This window comes from Podarcis gaigeae, assembly GCF_964106915.1.
Source record: "Podarcis gaigeae genome assembly, chromosome: 4".
Taxonomy (NCBI): domain Eukaryota; kingdom Metazoa; phylum Chordata; class Lepidosauria; order Squamata; family Lacertidae; genus Podarcis; species Podarcis gaigeae.
In genome coordinates, this window is record NC_139677.1 from 61,007,267 (window position 1) to 61,023,871 (window position 16,605).

The 16,605-nt window shown below is 41.1% G+C and overlaps 1 protein-coding gene across 1 annotated transcript in view; it reads left to right on the forward strand.

The window, feature by feature from the left end:
• The first annotated feature begins 5,216 nt into the window (after positions 1-5,216).
• The window catches only part of SAMSN1 (SAM domain, SH3 domain and nuclear localization signals 1), a 75,802-nt gene continuing 64,413 nt past the window's right edge, over positions 5,217-16,605 (forward strand). The window contains exons 1-4 of the mRNA XM_083737115.1: positions 5,217-5,307; positions 9,658-9,795; positions 14,184-14,224; positions 16,520-16,557. Coding sequence (XP_083593241.1) covers positions 5,284-5,307; positions 9,658-9,795; positions 14,184-14,224; positions 16,520-16,557 — 241 coding nt within the window. The 5' untranslated portion in view covers positions 5,217-5,283. The remainder of the gene's footprint in view (positions 5,308-9,657; positions 9,796-14,183; positions 14,225-16,519; positions 16,558-16,605) is intronic.

Consider the following 16,605-nt stretch of genomic DNA (forward strand, 5'->3'; position numbering starts at 1 on the left):
CTCGCTTTCAAGGTGCTCCTGGAAGATAATGACTGCTATATCCATAATTCACAGTAGACATCAGTTTTGTCAGGTAATATATAAATAGGCCTGAAGATGGAACTTAGCAGTTTTCACTCTGAAGTGCAAAACAAAATTATGGACCAAGTTTCCTAGGATTCAGTAGAGCTACACCAGCAGAAAATTTGATCTGGTGACTTGAACATATTCACAACTATATTCTATATTCAATATGTTTCCACTTTTAATTGATTTGATAACACATAAGATAATCATTTGAAAAACTATACTTTGGAATTTTTATAGCCCCTTCAGGCTTAGAACTGAGGTTACATGTCAATCCTGTTTGGGTTTGGAATCTTCTAGGCTTTGTGTGCTATATTATGTGTGTATTTAGTTTGCTCTGTGTATACTTAAAGGTAAAGTAAAGGTACCCCTGCCCATACGGGCCAGTCGTGTCCGACTCTAGGGTTGTGCGCCCATCTCACTTAAGAGGCCGGGAGCCAGCGCTGTCCGGAGACACTTCCGGGTCATGTGGCCAGCGTGACGAAGCTCTCTGGCAAGCCAGCGCAGCACACAGGAACGCCATTTACCTTCCCACTATAAAGCGTTACCTATTTATCTACTTGCACTTAAGGGTGCTTTCGAACTGCTAGATGGGCAGGAGCTGGGACCGAAAGACGGGCGCTCACCCCGCCGCGGGGATTCGAACCACCGACCATGCGATCGGCAAGTCCTAGGCACTGAGGTTTTACCCACAGTGTATACTTACTACCTTCCAAAAAGTACAGTGTCTGTGTGATCTCTGAGGCAAACAAAAACTTTATTGGTTTCAATTGCTCTGCAAAATCTTAGAAAATAGGTCAATATAAGGGATTTTATTGTTCAGGGTGGGGATGGAGCGAATGAAACAGTAGCCTGTCTGTAACACCTACATCAATATTTGGCTTAAAGGGTCACTTTTGCAGGCAGTTTTGTAGTCCTGTTTTCCTTAACATTGCTTTCTTCAGTCAGTGGGAAAGAACATTTGGCAATTTCCAGATATGGATTAGTTATCAGTAGGAAAGTATCAACTGATGGTGCCAAATACAGCCTCTGCTTGCATCATATTTGTGATGGGCTCTTTGTCACTGCACCACCATTTTGTGACTGGTGGGTCTAGTAATATTCAGTCATCCCAGTGGTTCTGGGGTTGGACAATTAAAAACAATTGCTTTCATTCGTATATTCAATGGGGGGTGGGGCTGGGCAGCACAAAAACAACAACAAAACAGGTGGTATATGGAACAATAGCATGACCCTTATGTACCACCACACAAACGTGTAATTTCCTGTGTGAATCAGAGCCTTCACATCAACATATGATTGCAAACCAAGGGGAGCACAGAAATAAATAGCACAAATGGGTCCTTTTAGCAAAATTTGTGTCATTTTAATGTCTGAATTTAACTAAAATTCTGAATTTGAGGAGGGTGGTCAGTGGAGCAGCCCTATCAGTGAATAGTCTGCATGTCACATGAGATATTTTTAGAAAAAAACCTTATTAAAATGTTTCTTTACTACGTTCAATTACAGCAGGAGAAGCAGAATTTTTAAAAGCTGTTTAAATGGAAATGGATTGTTAAAAAGAAAAATCAATAATATTTAAGAGTTAGACTTCCATGGGTCCATTCCAAATGGTTTAGTAGTATATAGATCAGGGCCAGTGGTTGTATGCTTGTATTCTGGAACAGAATGTTCCAAGGCCTCTGACCTGATTTTGTCAGTGCCATCTTAAATGTTTTATGAAAGTGGGCATCCAGAAGTGCAAATGATACAGATACAGCATCTTGGAACTCACACATGTGAGCGGACATTCTCTGCTGGTGAGAAACATAAGTCTATGGCAGAGCTTTCCAAACTTTTCATGTTGGTGACACACTTTTTAGACATGCATCATTTCACGATACAGTTATTCAGTTTTACTAGCAAGCCGCAGGTTAAACTAACCCCTTTCCAGTCCCAGGAGGAGTTTGGGGAGTGTTTGTGCGACACACTAATGTGTTGCCACACAGTTTTGAAAGCTCTGGTCTTGGAACTACCTAAGCAGCACAACCCTAACCATGTTTACTCAGAAGTAAATCGTACTGAATTCTAAGGACTTACTCCCAACTTAGCAGGGTTACCATTGAGGCTAAGAAGTTTGCATGATTCTCACTTCCGAAATTCTTACTTCTAAATCATTTTTTTTTGGGGGGGGGGGAATACAGACTTTCTTATTTAAAATGGAGGTGCCTATGGTTGCCCCTGCCCCCCCATTCCCTTTTGTCACTTGATTTGTCTACGGTTGACAACTTGCAGCAGAATGCCTTTACTGACTCTGTTGGAAAGTCTTAAAGGGAATAGAATAGGAAAAGGGGCTGAATTTTGAGAACTAATATTACAGAAGAAACCAGAAAATGTAATAAAGACATTCAAGAGAATGGGATGCAATATGGGGAAAGAGTCCAGTGCTTTTTTCCTAGAAAAATAGGAACAGTACTCACCATAAAGTTGTTACAGTAAGTGTCACATTTTTTAACCAAAAAAAGGAGAGGTGTAAGGAAGTGCCACGCTTTTTAGCAGCAACAAAAAAAGAGGTGCTGGTACTGCATACCCTTGAGTAAGCCCTGAGAAATAGGCACTGGAGAAGACTAGCTATCTTTCACCAAATGCACTATTTTTAGAAAACTTATATAAGATATTTGCAAGGTGGTACATCACTTCATGGAGAAGAAAACAGATATCATAAGGTAGATACACTAGTTGTTAGAAATGTCTTAATGTTCAAAATTTGGGAACATAATAACTGAAGAGGCAATAATTGAAGCAGAAATCCCATTGGATCCTATTAGAATTTTGTTGGAATATATGAATGCAATTGGATCAAAAAGCGATAAATAGTTTATATATTACTTCATCATAGCTACAAAGGTATAAGTATCTCCACATTGTAAAAATGAGGAAATAGCAACAGTTAAGGACTGTGAAATAAATTGTTGGGGTGGTATTAAACTAAATAATTGCACAAGCGGAGTGAGTTCCACTTGTACAATGGGATCTCCCCCTTCTCTCTCTCCCCCCCCCCCCACTGCCACTATCCACAGATCTGTTCCAGAGGGATGGTGGAACAGATTTAGGAGGGAGGTGTGGGGGAGGAGAGGGGAAAAACATTGCACAAGGAGGAATTAATTGCACAAGGAGAAATCCTTATGCTGAAACAACACTCGACTTAGCACTACATTGAATTCCACCCTGATAAAAATTAAGAAATAATTGAAACATTTATTATTAATCATTAGATTTGAGAGGAGCAGTATTAGTTAGTTGGGTTGTGCTGGGAAAGACTCCCTGCCTGAACTCTGGAGCGTGAAGTCAGTCACTGTAGACAGTAAAGAGTTAAGATGGACTAATGGTTTGACTCCATGTAAGCAGTGGCGTAGCGTGGGGGGTGCCAGGGGTGCCGGCCGCACCGGGCGCAACATGGGCGGGGGGCGCACTCGCACTAGCACCTCTCTGCCCCTACTAAAATCCACGGGTTAGGGAGCCCGTGCTCGCTCGGCTTGGCGAGGAGGTCGCGGAAGGGGGAGAGCAAAGCCTTCTGCCGCGGGCAAAAAAAGGAGAGGAAGCCGGGCGGGCGGGCTGGCTGGCTGGCGGGGGTCTGGCTGCGCCTGCTGCTGCCGTTGCCGCTGCTGCCGGGCTTTGACAGCTTGGCGAAGCGGAGGGAGAGGAGCTTTATGGTAATTGCAGCTCTCTCTCCACTGGCCGCCTGGGTAGTGAGCCGAGCAGGGAGTCTGGCGAGGGGGCGGGAAGAGACTTTCCCCCCTTTTTTCCACCTCGCCTGGTCAAAAAGGAGAGCGGAGTCTCCTCAGGGCGCCCTCAGGCAGGTCAGGGCAAGGCAAGCAGAGCGAGGAGGAGAGAGAGGGGAAGGCGGGGGGGAGCGGCCAGGAAACGCCGCGGTGTGGAGGGGGAATCAATTAAGGAGAGAAAGCGAAAAGCCTTGGAGAAAGGGGGAAAAGGAAAGAAAAGAGGCAGCTCTGGGAGAGCGCGGGGGAAAGAGAAGCCTCGCTGCTGCTGCTTGGGAGAGTAAATTACTGTACTTGCCTTGCCCCGGGTTAGGGGGCGCAAATTACTTGCCTTGCCCCGGGTGCTGATAACCCACGCTACGCCGCTGCATGTAAGGCAGCTTCCTATGTTCCAAAATCCAGGTGGGTGGGACTAGTCAGTGCAGATGGCATCATAGATGTAGTTAGTTAGCATGGTCCCACTCACACATTGCTCTACACATGAGATATCACTTCCACTTTTGTTAGTTTGTTAGTTTGTAACACTTCTCTTGCCTCTTACCCAAAACACTTTTTTTCCGTTTCTGTTTTTTAGGATTCTAAGCCATTCAAATGACGTCTTATAGAAAGCCAATTATTTGGAATGTGGTTACTGCACTGATTTGCAAGATTCTGCACGCTTTCCGGACAGAGCTACTCCTGTTATCTCCAGCCCTCTTCCCTAATTACAAGTTCATTAAAAGTTTAAATGGCTTTGTAAATGGTTGGTTCTACCCTCTGGTTTTTCACCATAATGCACCACTGTTTCAAATGTCAGATTTTCAAACACCAACTGTCAGGGGTGCCAACTATAGGGGGCGAGGGTGAAGATGAGAGGCGGGATGCATCACGTGACACTGGGTCCTCTCAATGTGGAGGGCAAGTTGGCGCCCCTGCCACCGGTTGCATTTTATATGTTATTTGTAGTTAGGATTGGCATTTCATCCCCTGGCATGTCCCCTTTGTCCTGAAAACTGCATGGTAAGCATGATTTTTCTAACAAGAAAACACAGTGCTGCACTTGTTGAATAGGTGTCTTTCGGAAGCCCTGCCAGAAGAATGGTGACACTCTTTTCGAAGTGTAACATTGGGAATGTAGGTGCTGTAGACACTAACTGAGCCAGTCAGGCTTGCTTTGGAATCACAAAAGTGCAGTAACCTGAGCAAATTAAATTCAAGGCTGCTGGACCTTAATCTGGTTTTGTTGGTAAACATTGTTCATTAATTTAAGGAACTGAGTGTGCTGGCCCAGGCAATCCTGTCTCATTTGATAATGGGCTGGGAATCCAGTGGATTATTGCAGGGATTTTATCTTGCCCTAATCTCTAGGGAGAAATGTTCAAACAGCTGGGGAGGACAAGAAGGAGCTGCATTCTGTGGCTGCAGTTCCTTGGACGAGGATAATATTTGCAAATGCTGCAAATTTTGACTTCGGAGAAAAATGAATCTGTTCTGTTTTTCACTGGTAAGTCTCTTCTTAGTCTGCCTTACTTTATAAACATGAGCTTTAGTCAGGTGACAGAGATTAAAGGTGTTAAAAAGAGAACTGTTGGGTGTACAGTATGAAACTCTCGGTTAGTAAGGGGAAGGGGAATAGAACAGCAAAGGAAGCAAATCATAAAAATAAAAATAAAATAAAACCAGAGAGGAGCGTGATTTAGAAGTATTTTGTCTGGTAGCTGTGGAACTGATGTCCACCCCCCTTAATGGTTCATGTGGAGCCGTTTTTTATTCATGAAGATGAAACAGTTTCTCTTTGTGTCATGCATTCAAGAAACGATTTGAATTCCATTTCTAACATGGTGTTTTGAAATATTGAGACTTATGCAGTTGCAGTGTGACCTGGGGGGGGGGGGGGTTGGAACATTGTGTGTTCTCACAATATAAATGCCATAAGGTTTTAAAACTTTGATAGCACACTTTAAGTGTAAGTACTATTGTAAAATGCAGCTCTTTTCACAAGATATTTTAGTCTATGCGCTGTAGTGTTTCAATATCTTTTCATATGGTGAAAGCAAATGCAGGGTGTGTGTTTTTTTAACAAACAAACAAACAAGCAGTTTTTCCTACCTGTTTGTGAATATTTATGCTTCTACCATGAAAATTTAATTGAATACATTGCTTATTTGTTGAAAAGAAATATATTTTTTTAAAAAGTGACATTTTGATCTAGTTCAATACATGCAAGTATCTTGTTTTCATTTTTTTTAGATTTATAATCTTCTATTGTATACATCATAAAAGAACACTGGTAAATTACAGTGGCAAGTACATTAAACGAGCCAACAACAAAGTGAGAATACAAAGAAGTTGGAATAGAGATCAGGTCAAGAATCTATTAGCACACCTTACAGTGGCTTGTATCTCATCAAACCTCGTTAAAATGATTGTTCTTGCTGATTTCCTATGAAACTAAGGATCAAGAGGGCTTGATGTATTTCCCTCAGATGGAATTACATAAATGAAGTATTTTTTAAAAAAACACTTGTCGTTATACCTATCAGGGAAAGTTTCCATTTCACTTGAGACGAGGCAGACATAATTGCAGTATCAGGGATTATCTGGGCCTTTTTGCCCCTGCAAGTGGCAGTATGTACAACATGAGCCAAGAGATAGTTATTTATTTATTTAATAAAAATTTATACACCCCTTGATTTTAAAAAAAAAAAAAACCATCCATGCGGTTTACATCAAGATAAAACCATGAAATCAAGAACAAATTACAATAGTTTAAAACATACAATATGTTTAAACAGAAGGTGCTTTAGCTGAGTACTTTTCATCATATTTCTCAAAACAGGAAAATTTAGTTTGAAATGTGGTAATTGGCTCAGACAAATTCCATTACCAAATTCAAAGCTTTTGAATGAATTATAAGATCAAAGGATAGCTCAGCTGGTAGAACATGAGACTCTTAATCTCAGGGTCATGGATTCGAGTCCCACATTGAGCAAAAGATACATACATTGCAAGGGGTTGCATTAGATGACTCTCGTGGTCCTTTCCAACTCTGTAATTTTGAACAAATCATTTGTGACCCTTGTATTTTGGCTTCTTTATGCAAGGTGCCAGAGTGTGCTGGCTAGAAACTGCCTATTGTCCCATATATCTTGGATTACATGTTGCCCTGACTCGCATGTGCCAATGGGGTAGCCTAGACTTGCTCATTATAAAATTGAATCTTCCTGTGACATATTTGATTGGCTTTAGAACAGAACTGAAGATTTTGAATAAATGTCTTTAGAATGGGTGTGAGAGCTGGGCTAGAAGCAGACAGAAGGCAGAAGGAGAGAGAGAGAGAGAGAGAGAGAGAGAGAGAGAGAGAGAGACTTGATTTCTGCTTGATTTGAAGGCTGTGACTATAGGAGAAGCAAGACCTTCTGGGGAGTTAATGCTGTGAGCCCCTCCACCATAGGCTCAAGTTATATATATATATATATATATATATATATATATATATATATATAATAATAATACCCTGCCCTCCCCAGCCAAGGCCGGCCTCAAGGCGGCTAACAAGCAATAATAAAAACAACTTGAATGAATACAACTTAAAAACAAAATTAAAATACAACATTAAAATACTGAAACATTAAAATATTAAAATGTAGCCTCATCGCAGGAGGAGAAAGGAAAAGAAAGAGGAGGAGGGAATCAAACTGGCTCCAAGCCAAAGGCGAGGCGGAACAACTCTGTCTTACAGAGTTATTTATATGTGCAAATAAACCTTATATCATAAAGACACTACAGATTCCACTGTCTCTCATTCCAAGGAAACCGAACTCTGAATAAGTACCTGGAGGTGGCTTGCCGAAAGGTCACCCATATGGTATTTTTACAGGGTGAGGGGAGCATTTTGGGAAAAGATGGTCAGAGCAGAGATGTAGCAATGTAGCAGTGTGTGGCTTTGTAGGTTGGTTGAACGTTATTGACTTTAGAACTTTGCATTGAGTCTCTAGAAGCAATGAAGAACACCTGTCCTGTGGGACTAATTAGACTCAGCAGGGATTCTAATTTGATTTACCCCAAGCTGCACCCACCTGCCTTACACGTGATATCCTATATGACATCAGCAGCTACAAATGTGGATTTCTTCTGAAAATTGGGTTTTCAGAAACTGCAAGACAAGTCCTGTGCCATGTGAACTGATTTCCAACCACACAGGCAAAGGAAATGGGGTTTGCAGGCTCTACTGATCAGCTGATCATTGATGCATGCAAAGCCCTTTGCTTTAGCCTGCATTGTTTGATTTCAAACTATGTGGGAAAGGAAAATACTTCACCTGAGGTCATGCAAAAGCAGCTGAACACTGGGGAATTTTCAGGTGTGTGGCAGATATATAGGTGGGATGGGAAATCTAAGAATCTAGCCCACCAGTTAGAAAAGTTTCCCCATTCCTCTTTCATATAGAGGTCCACAAAACAGTCTGCCTATTTAGGGCCAGAAATCTAATTACTTTGTCCCAATGTGCAAGACACTGTTGGATTTTATTAATTTGCTATAGTAAGGTTTTGCATGAGGTTCCTAAACAACCAATAATCATAAGCAATTTGTAATTACATATCCAGTATGTAACAATTGTGAAGGTTATGTATCTGGTGTGAAATCAACTTCTGTGGAGAAAGACAAAGGGATGTTATCCCGGCTTTTCTGTGGTTTGTTAAACTCAACTGAGGAAAGTTCTCTTCAAGTCATACAGAAAAGATATACAATCTGCTGGAAGATGAAAAGAATTAACCCAAATAAGGTTTCTTCCATTTCTCCATCTCTCTTCCATATGTTGGCTCTAAATTTTACTGGTAAATCCTAATATTAAATACAGTGTGGCAGCTTAATCGTCTTAACGACTTTCAGAGCCACTGAGCCACTTTTGCAGTTTATCAATATTTGGTTCAGCAAATAAAGGGATGGTGTAAAGGAAATATTCTTGTTCTTGTTAATCTTTGTTAAAGCAAAACAATAGTTCTGCAAACAAAGCTCTTTCTTTGTGGGATGTAATCCAAATGAATCTGCACCTGAAGACCAGTTGCTGAGAATGGCAGGTGGGCAGAAGGCTATTGCACTTAGGTTCTGCTTCTGGGGTTCCTAGGGGCAGGCATCTGGCTGAACACTGTGTACCAAGACTGCCCAAGTTACTTTGACACCCGAGGCAGAATGTCCCACAATACATAACCATCTGCTGCCCTTTCATGGCACCCAAAATAAGCTGTGGTGTCTGCTTCACTTTGCCCAATGGTGGGCCCAGCCCCGAGCCTATTCCTGGACCAATTCCCTGCCATAAGCTCAGCAAGTGGGGCATACCAAGGATAGTAGTGCAACTGGCAATGTTGCCACTTACTGTAAGATCCTCAGCACCTGCTTTTTTCACATCTTCAGACCTGGGCATAATCAGGCCTCCACATGAGTACAGCAGATTAAGATAAATACTCAATTTAAAATAGCTGCAAACCCCACCCCCACTAATTGTGGACCTCTGACCATCTGTGGACCCTTGGTGCGATTTTCTTTTGCCCTGGAAACTCTGTGGAACCTGTAACAGCTGTTTGGCATGCTGTTCTTACTGTACTTGAAATATAATAGAGATCAGAAATAGAAGCAATACTTGTGTGAACTGACTTTGTATGACAGACTGAATACTATTCTATTCTATTCTATTCTATTCTATTCTATTCTATTCTATTCTATTCTATTCTATTCTATTCTAATCATTATTTCTTACTGGTCCTTTACCATAAGATCCCAAGGCAGATTAGAACAATAAATTATACGATTATAGAACAGTTGCTAAAACAATTATGATGCTCTTGAATTTCAGGAGGGCTCTATGGATAGTTTATATGAACCAGTTAAGGAAAATCAAGACCCACATGAGACCATTTGCATGACTAGCAGGGCTAACACCCCAGTAATTGCCTCTGCAAAATGTGGACCTCCCGAAAGATCTCAGTCTTTGGTAAGTGATCCTACATCAGTAATTTGATGCTTAATCACTAATGTCATTCTGTCTTTAAACGTTTGGACTGCTTTTCAATGGAATTGTTATAACTGCTTAGGTTTGAACACAGACTTACAAACACAACTCTTTTCAAACTGATACGTCTCTGAAAACACCAAAAGTTATGTGTTAGAAAAAGCCCAGTCCCTTCCATAATGGTCAGTAGTATCTGGATTAGGATACGGTCCAGGATCTAGGACCCTGTGTGCCTAGGGCAGTCCACTCTCCTTAATGAGATGTGGAAGTTCCAACCAAGCATGAGAATTCCCCAGTGGGTATAACCAGCATCTGTTTATTGTACATGACTTGGCAAATGTCTCCATTGTCCATCTCTGCTTGATGCTCATATCCTATTTCACTTCTGCACTAGCACACGGTACTAGTGTGAAGGCACAAAGTGTGCAGATGAATTATGGGTTTTTACTCTTGACCCCATCGCCAAAGCAACCTGGCCTCTTTCAGCTCCAGCTCCAAATACTAGGGATGCCTGAGGTCCAAACTTCATGCATAAATCTCTGTGCCTAGAGCCCTGTGCAATTTGTTTATGTCTACACACACAAAAAAAACCTCATATGCACAAAAACTTCCCTGTCTCTCACATCCATGCTAACATGTAGACCTGGGGCAGAGCTTTGCATCACCAGTGGAAAGTGATTAGTCAGTTTAGGGCTTATCCACACTTCCCCTTGTCCTGCTGCTTTTTCCCTGCTCCCTACCCCCACCCCTGGAAAACCACTCTTTAGTGCTCAATTGGAGCAAATGGCAATTTGGATTGGTGTTTGTTCCAATCTATCACTAAAGAGTGGGTTTTCCCTTGAAAAGGAGTGGAGCAAGGGGGAAACCGTCCAGACTCATGCTTTCTGGACCTGCTTCTCTTGCATGCAACTCTGCATGCACCATCTATTGCTAAGCTGGGCTGCAGTCCAACAAATATAACCAGGAGAAACAAACAAAGAATACATCCATCAGGAAAGGGGTGGAAATCAATGCAATATTCCAAATGCTTGCATGATTTAGTTCCATTTACTTTCCTAGTTGTTTTCAAATGGAGCTTTTGAAACACTTATCTGTTTCCAATAAAACCTAACTGCAAGCCATCTGTGCAATGTTTAGCAGCAATATTATTTTAAAGAAAAGAACACACAAGATCTTGATTGTATGCAGTATGAATCAACAGATGTTATTTTCAAAAAAGAGTCTGGTATTACTATGAACCTATTTCTGTTATCCCTTGGAAATCAGGTCACCATGTTAATGTATGTTACTAAAATTAAAGTCATGGCATGAGGGGCAGTCACAAAGGGCAGCCAGACAAGATATACAGATTTATCTTTGCTACTGTTTTATGAATGAGCATTCAAAGTCACTGTTTGTGCTCCTGCAGGAATCGGTGCCTCTGAAATAAAGCGGCACTTTTATTTGGTACAAGTACTGGTAGTTTCTCAACACAACTCTACCTCAATAATTTCATCTGGTATGCCAGCTATGGTGGTATCTAGATTTGGGTAACTTGGCCACAGTATTCCATGCATTGGCCATCTCAAGACTGGATTACTGCAGAATGCTTTATGTGGAGTTGCCCTTGGCCCTTGGCCCTTTACTGGAGCTCCAGCTGGTGCAGAAGGCAACGGCTAGACTGCTGATGGGGGCAGATGGCCAGCAGCATGCTACACCTCTGCTAAAACATCTACACTGGCTTCCCATTTGCTTCTAGGCCAGGTTCTTGTTTTGGTATGCAAATCCCTTAATAACTTGGATCGAGGATGCCTAAGGACTACCCGAGCCTTTATATCCCAGTCTGATCATCTGGAGGTCTGCCGTTAGTTGTCCTCTAGAAGTTGGGTCTTTATTGTCACCAGTCCGATTCTGTGAAACATTCTTCCAGCAGAGATTTGGCAGGCATTCTCACTTTTGACTTTTAGGCTGTTGGATGATGTTTTTTTAATATTGAGTAGCTAGTCATTTTAATTATTGTTTTGTACTGCTTTTAATGTTTTCTTTTTAAGTGTTTATGTAGCTGTGCAATGCCCTGCTATTTTGTGAAAGGGCTGTATATAAATACTTAAATAAACAATCAATCAATCAATAGTCAACCTCTCAAAGGCAGACCTTGGTAATATGCTGCCCTGTGCAAGGCCATTTGATGCCCTCCCCCCCAGCCCTTGTGGCGCTGGCTTGAGCCAGGCTTTGGAAAGGAGGTGTGAAGCTCTTGCAGGGTCCTAGAACCCTCCTACCTCCTTCTCAAAGCCCAATAAGTGTTTGCCTGGCTTTGAGAAGGAGGAAGGATGACTCTAGGATCCTGTCCAACCCCTCGCAGGCAAGTACCCTCCTTGGCTGCACACCCAGTGCAACTGCACTGCTCGCACTGCCCTAAATCCACCTTTGCCCTTTTCTCTGATATTAGCACCTTGCACTGCTGATGTAGCTGAAATGTCAATTCTGACAGGTTGGACCAGCATGGAGAACTCTTGTTCAGGAATTATCCATAGTGATAACTCTTTGGTGTTATGTCTTTGTCGCAGCAGCAGCAGCAGCAGCAGCAGCAGCAGCAAACCTTTTTTATATAGCCCTCCCACCCAGAATTAGGAATGTTATACTAGTCAGAGAAGCTTGTGGAGTTAGAATATGCAAACTATCATGTTTTAAAGCTCTAGTATGTAACATGCCTTAACACACTTGCCATGTCTGGTTGAATGTGTGAATCTATCTTATATTGAGTCAGGCTGTGATTCACTCTATCCTCGCTGACTGGCAGTGACTCTCCAAGGTGTTTCAGACCTCTGCCAGGGATTACATTTGGAACTTTTCCTTTGTTCCCATAACAGAGAGCAAGTGGATTCACCACAAAGTTAAACTCTCACACACTCAATAGTAAGCAAAGCAATCTCTGACATCATCTCTCATTCATTGATATCACATGTTTCATGCCCATGAAGAGGGAACATTTTTTAAATGCTGCACTACCTTTTTTAATGTAACGCTAATTAAAATTCTTCTTTGGGGGGGAGGAAGAAAAGAATACTAAATCAGTTAAATTGCTTACTATCAACCAGCTTTAATGAGGAACATAAATATCCTGTTGGATCTCTACATTTTTGTTTTGAGAAATGTTTAGTACAGTAGTTAACTAAAAATAACAGCTCTCTGCTGTGTCACTCTGCTAGCTGCAGAATCAATATGGTTATTTATAAAATAGTTTCTAGAAATGGAAAATGAGATTAGCGGTGACGTTTCAGCAATGTGCCTTGTGGAAAAATGCCGCTTAGGCCAAAGCGCAATGTGTAATCTCCTATCTGCTATTTCTAGCATGAGCGTTATTAGGTCTACACCTTATATGCAGCTCTAAGCTTATTAACTGAGCCTGCCTGGACTCTCATCTTGAATCCTGTCAGTCAGCATCTGAACATTGTCACCTCATGATTTCAAGGCGGCATAACTTTATTCCAAAATCAGCAAGGACTCTCTCTTTCAAGCTCTGAAGAATTTTGCTAGAATTCCTTTGTGATGAGGAACAAGTCATACATGTACAGCAAATGGGTCTTGCTACAATATTCTGCAATGTATACCCATCACTGAACAGGAATGTTCCATCTCAGCCAAGCTGCCTTCCAGCTTACTATAAGCAAAGGGGGATTTAGGGCAGTGCAACTGGTTCTGCCACACTGGACATCACAACTATGACATAGTCAATTTAGCAGAATGGAGGCGTACGCCGAATGTTGGCCTCGCACAGAACACCACTGAAATTTGAAGGGCCAATGTCTGCCCCTGCTATAAGGGCTCCTCCAGACTATTTGTTTCCACAAAACTTATGGGTAGATTAGACTGTGCCTGGTGTTTACTGAGCATTGGTTCTGAATAGTTTTTGGAGAGGTTATACAACACTGAGCATTCATTTTGGATTTACTCAAATCTGCTTGCTCGTAACTATGCATCTTCCTGTTATTCATTCATCCCATGCCTTTCTGAACCACAAGAATTCCATTTTTAAAAATGAATTCATGGACCTAAAATGACTTTAATTCACTTAAACTGCACAAACCAAAATTTCCAGTATGGACTTGAATCCCTCCTGCAAAATTCTGACAGTTTTGAGAAGACCTAGAATGTTAGGAGCTCAACAACCCAATTCCATCTCCCATTTCTTCTTCCCCTAATTTCCCATTGTTTTTCTAGAAATGGTACTCAATAGTCTGTAATTTTTGCAGTCCACTTAGCATGCTCACGCTTCACTGAGCAGTTTGGGGGAGGTAGTATGAATTTTAAAGACATATTATAAGAACTATTTTAAAAAAATGGTTTTTTTTTAAATTGGAAACTAACCAGTATTATTCTTTTCACCAAAGGAATTTTCTGATATTGAAAACACGTTGATGAAAAAAAGACAGTAAGTGGACATTTATAATAGCATCTGTGAGCTGTCTCTAGTTTTGTGTACTAAGCTAGCCTCAATCTTTTAATTCTTTATGTATTTGTACTGTGTATGTGGCAGTGCTAGTGCCATTTGAAAATGTATATAAGCTTGCAAAACACTCTAAATCTTTTTCAGCATTTTGTTTCCAAACTTTCTCTTTACAATAACTGAAGAGGAGACATCAAAACTCAGATACATTTAGTCATCATTAAGCTCAGCATGGGTTAACCATATGTATGGTTTTTCCCCATAAGACTTATATGGTAACCTATTTCAAAGTGTGCGTGTACTATTGACCTGATAATCTTCTTGTGAGTTTCCCCTCCCCCCCTTTATCCCAATACAAATTAGTTCTCAAAATGATTTGGATTAACCACCAAGCCAAGGTATATTTTATCAGGCATTTCTGTGACAGTAGTTTGGTTGGACTAAGATTTGCATGAACCAATCTTACGATTGTTTCTGCTAATGACTAGTATGCACATTGATTTATTTTTGTATTTATTTAAGAGAAGAGCTGGACTGGCAGATTCCAAGCTTCTGACAGGATCTTTGTAGGTGTTTCCTCTTTCAATTGCCATCTCATTTTGAAATCCCATCTTATACAATGACTTATCAGCAGATCTGTGTCTATGTGGCAGACATACAGGGCCAGCCCCAAACATTCTGCTATCTGAGGTGGTCTTCTTCAAGACGCAAAAACCCAAGGCCAGCCAAGTTTATCTTGGCACCTGAGGCAGAAATTTCCCCAAGTACCGGTACCTCTATCACTCTTCAGCAGCAAAAATAAATACTAATATTAATAATATTAATAATAAATAACAATTTGCTGCCTTCATGGTACCCAAATCAGCTCATGATGGGGCCAACCCTGCAGACATGTCAGCTACTAAGCCATCTGAATTTCCGGATCACTATTATCAACAGATAAATTTATTGTCCAAGTTCAGGCTCAAGATGAAGAGAGAGCTTGTCTTATGAATGTAATGGTGATCAGTTGATAAAAATACTATTTGAGGTGCATTTCTCCAATAACAATAGACTTATGTACAAGGCTTTCTGCTGGGCTGGTAAGAGGGAACCTATAATAGTTATACAGCAGAGGAAGTTTTCTCATCACTGAGTAGTTATTTTGGGGATTTATACTCCCTACTCATCAACAAGTTCCAAACTGTAGCTCAGTGCCAAGGTACCTGCTTGCATACAGAAGGTCTTAGGTGCCATTCCTGGTATACCTAGGGTTGAGCCAGTAGAGACCCTTGTCTGAAATCCTGGCACTGAAATCATTGGCATATAGATAATATCATGTTTGAGGTACCAACTTGGTATAAAATAGCATCTTGTGTAACCTAAAATTACAGTTGAGACAAAAACCTTAAAACAATGAAAGTGCGGACAAAATAAAGCAGACTCAAAGCAGCAGCTTGAGAAGCAGTTTTTCATAATGGTCAAATCCTCTCTTTTGCATAACTATATTAAGTATGTAAAATATTTCTGTTCTCTATTGCATCTGATTATTTGTAGAGACTTTCATTCCCCTGGTCTGTTGGAGGGAGGTGGCCATGCTCCATGCGACAGTGGTAGTAGTTAACAGCAATTCATTTTCAGCCCTGGAGGGAAACAACTCTGTGACCCAGGACTGTAGTTTGGAGGCACAGAAATGGAGAAACAGGTAGACCTGTGCCTACTGTAGAATCATTCAGGTCACATGAGCACCCCTGCCCAACTACTGCCGAAACAAACATGACCTGATGGAGACAATGCTTTGGATGGATTTTGAGGGGCAGAGAGGGATCACACTTGTCTCACCTAGGGCAGCATTATTATTTTTTAGCAATCCAGATTCTTGAACCTGTGTGAACAACAGTTGACTCAGACAATCATCCACTCATTACATATAATGAATAATGTAAACCAATTATTTGTGAATTATGTGCTCCCCAAATGAGTCATGCTCCCCTTAACTATTTGGTAAATGCTTGGCAATGAATAATAGATGGGAAGAAAATTAGGCTCAGTTTGAGAATAATTTTCTCATCCAAAGCAGGGTCAGCCTTATGATAAATGACTTAGAGTCCTATGGCAAATTTATTATGGCATGAGTTTTTGTAGGGTGCAGGATTGTTTTATCACAAAGCTCCACTGTAGTTAGAGTGCACAGGCATCATTTAAAGATAGCAGACAAAAACCCTGGTTCAGTCGTTAGAATAACTACGTTGAATCGATTAATAAAAGATCAGACTCTACATTCTTTTTATCTCTTTCTAGGTCCATCCAGAAGTCCATGTCAGAAAATGAAGCATTTGGTTAGTAATTCACATTGTGTTCTGTTCAGGCTTTTGTGTTGTTGTTTT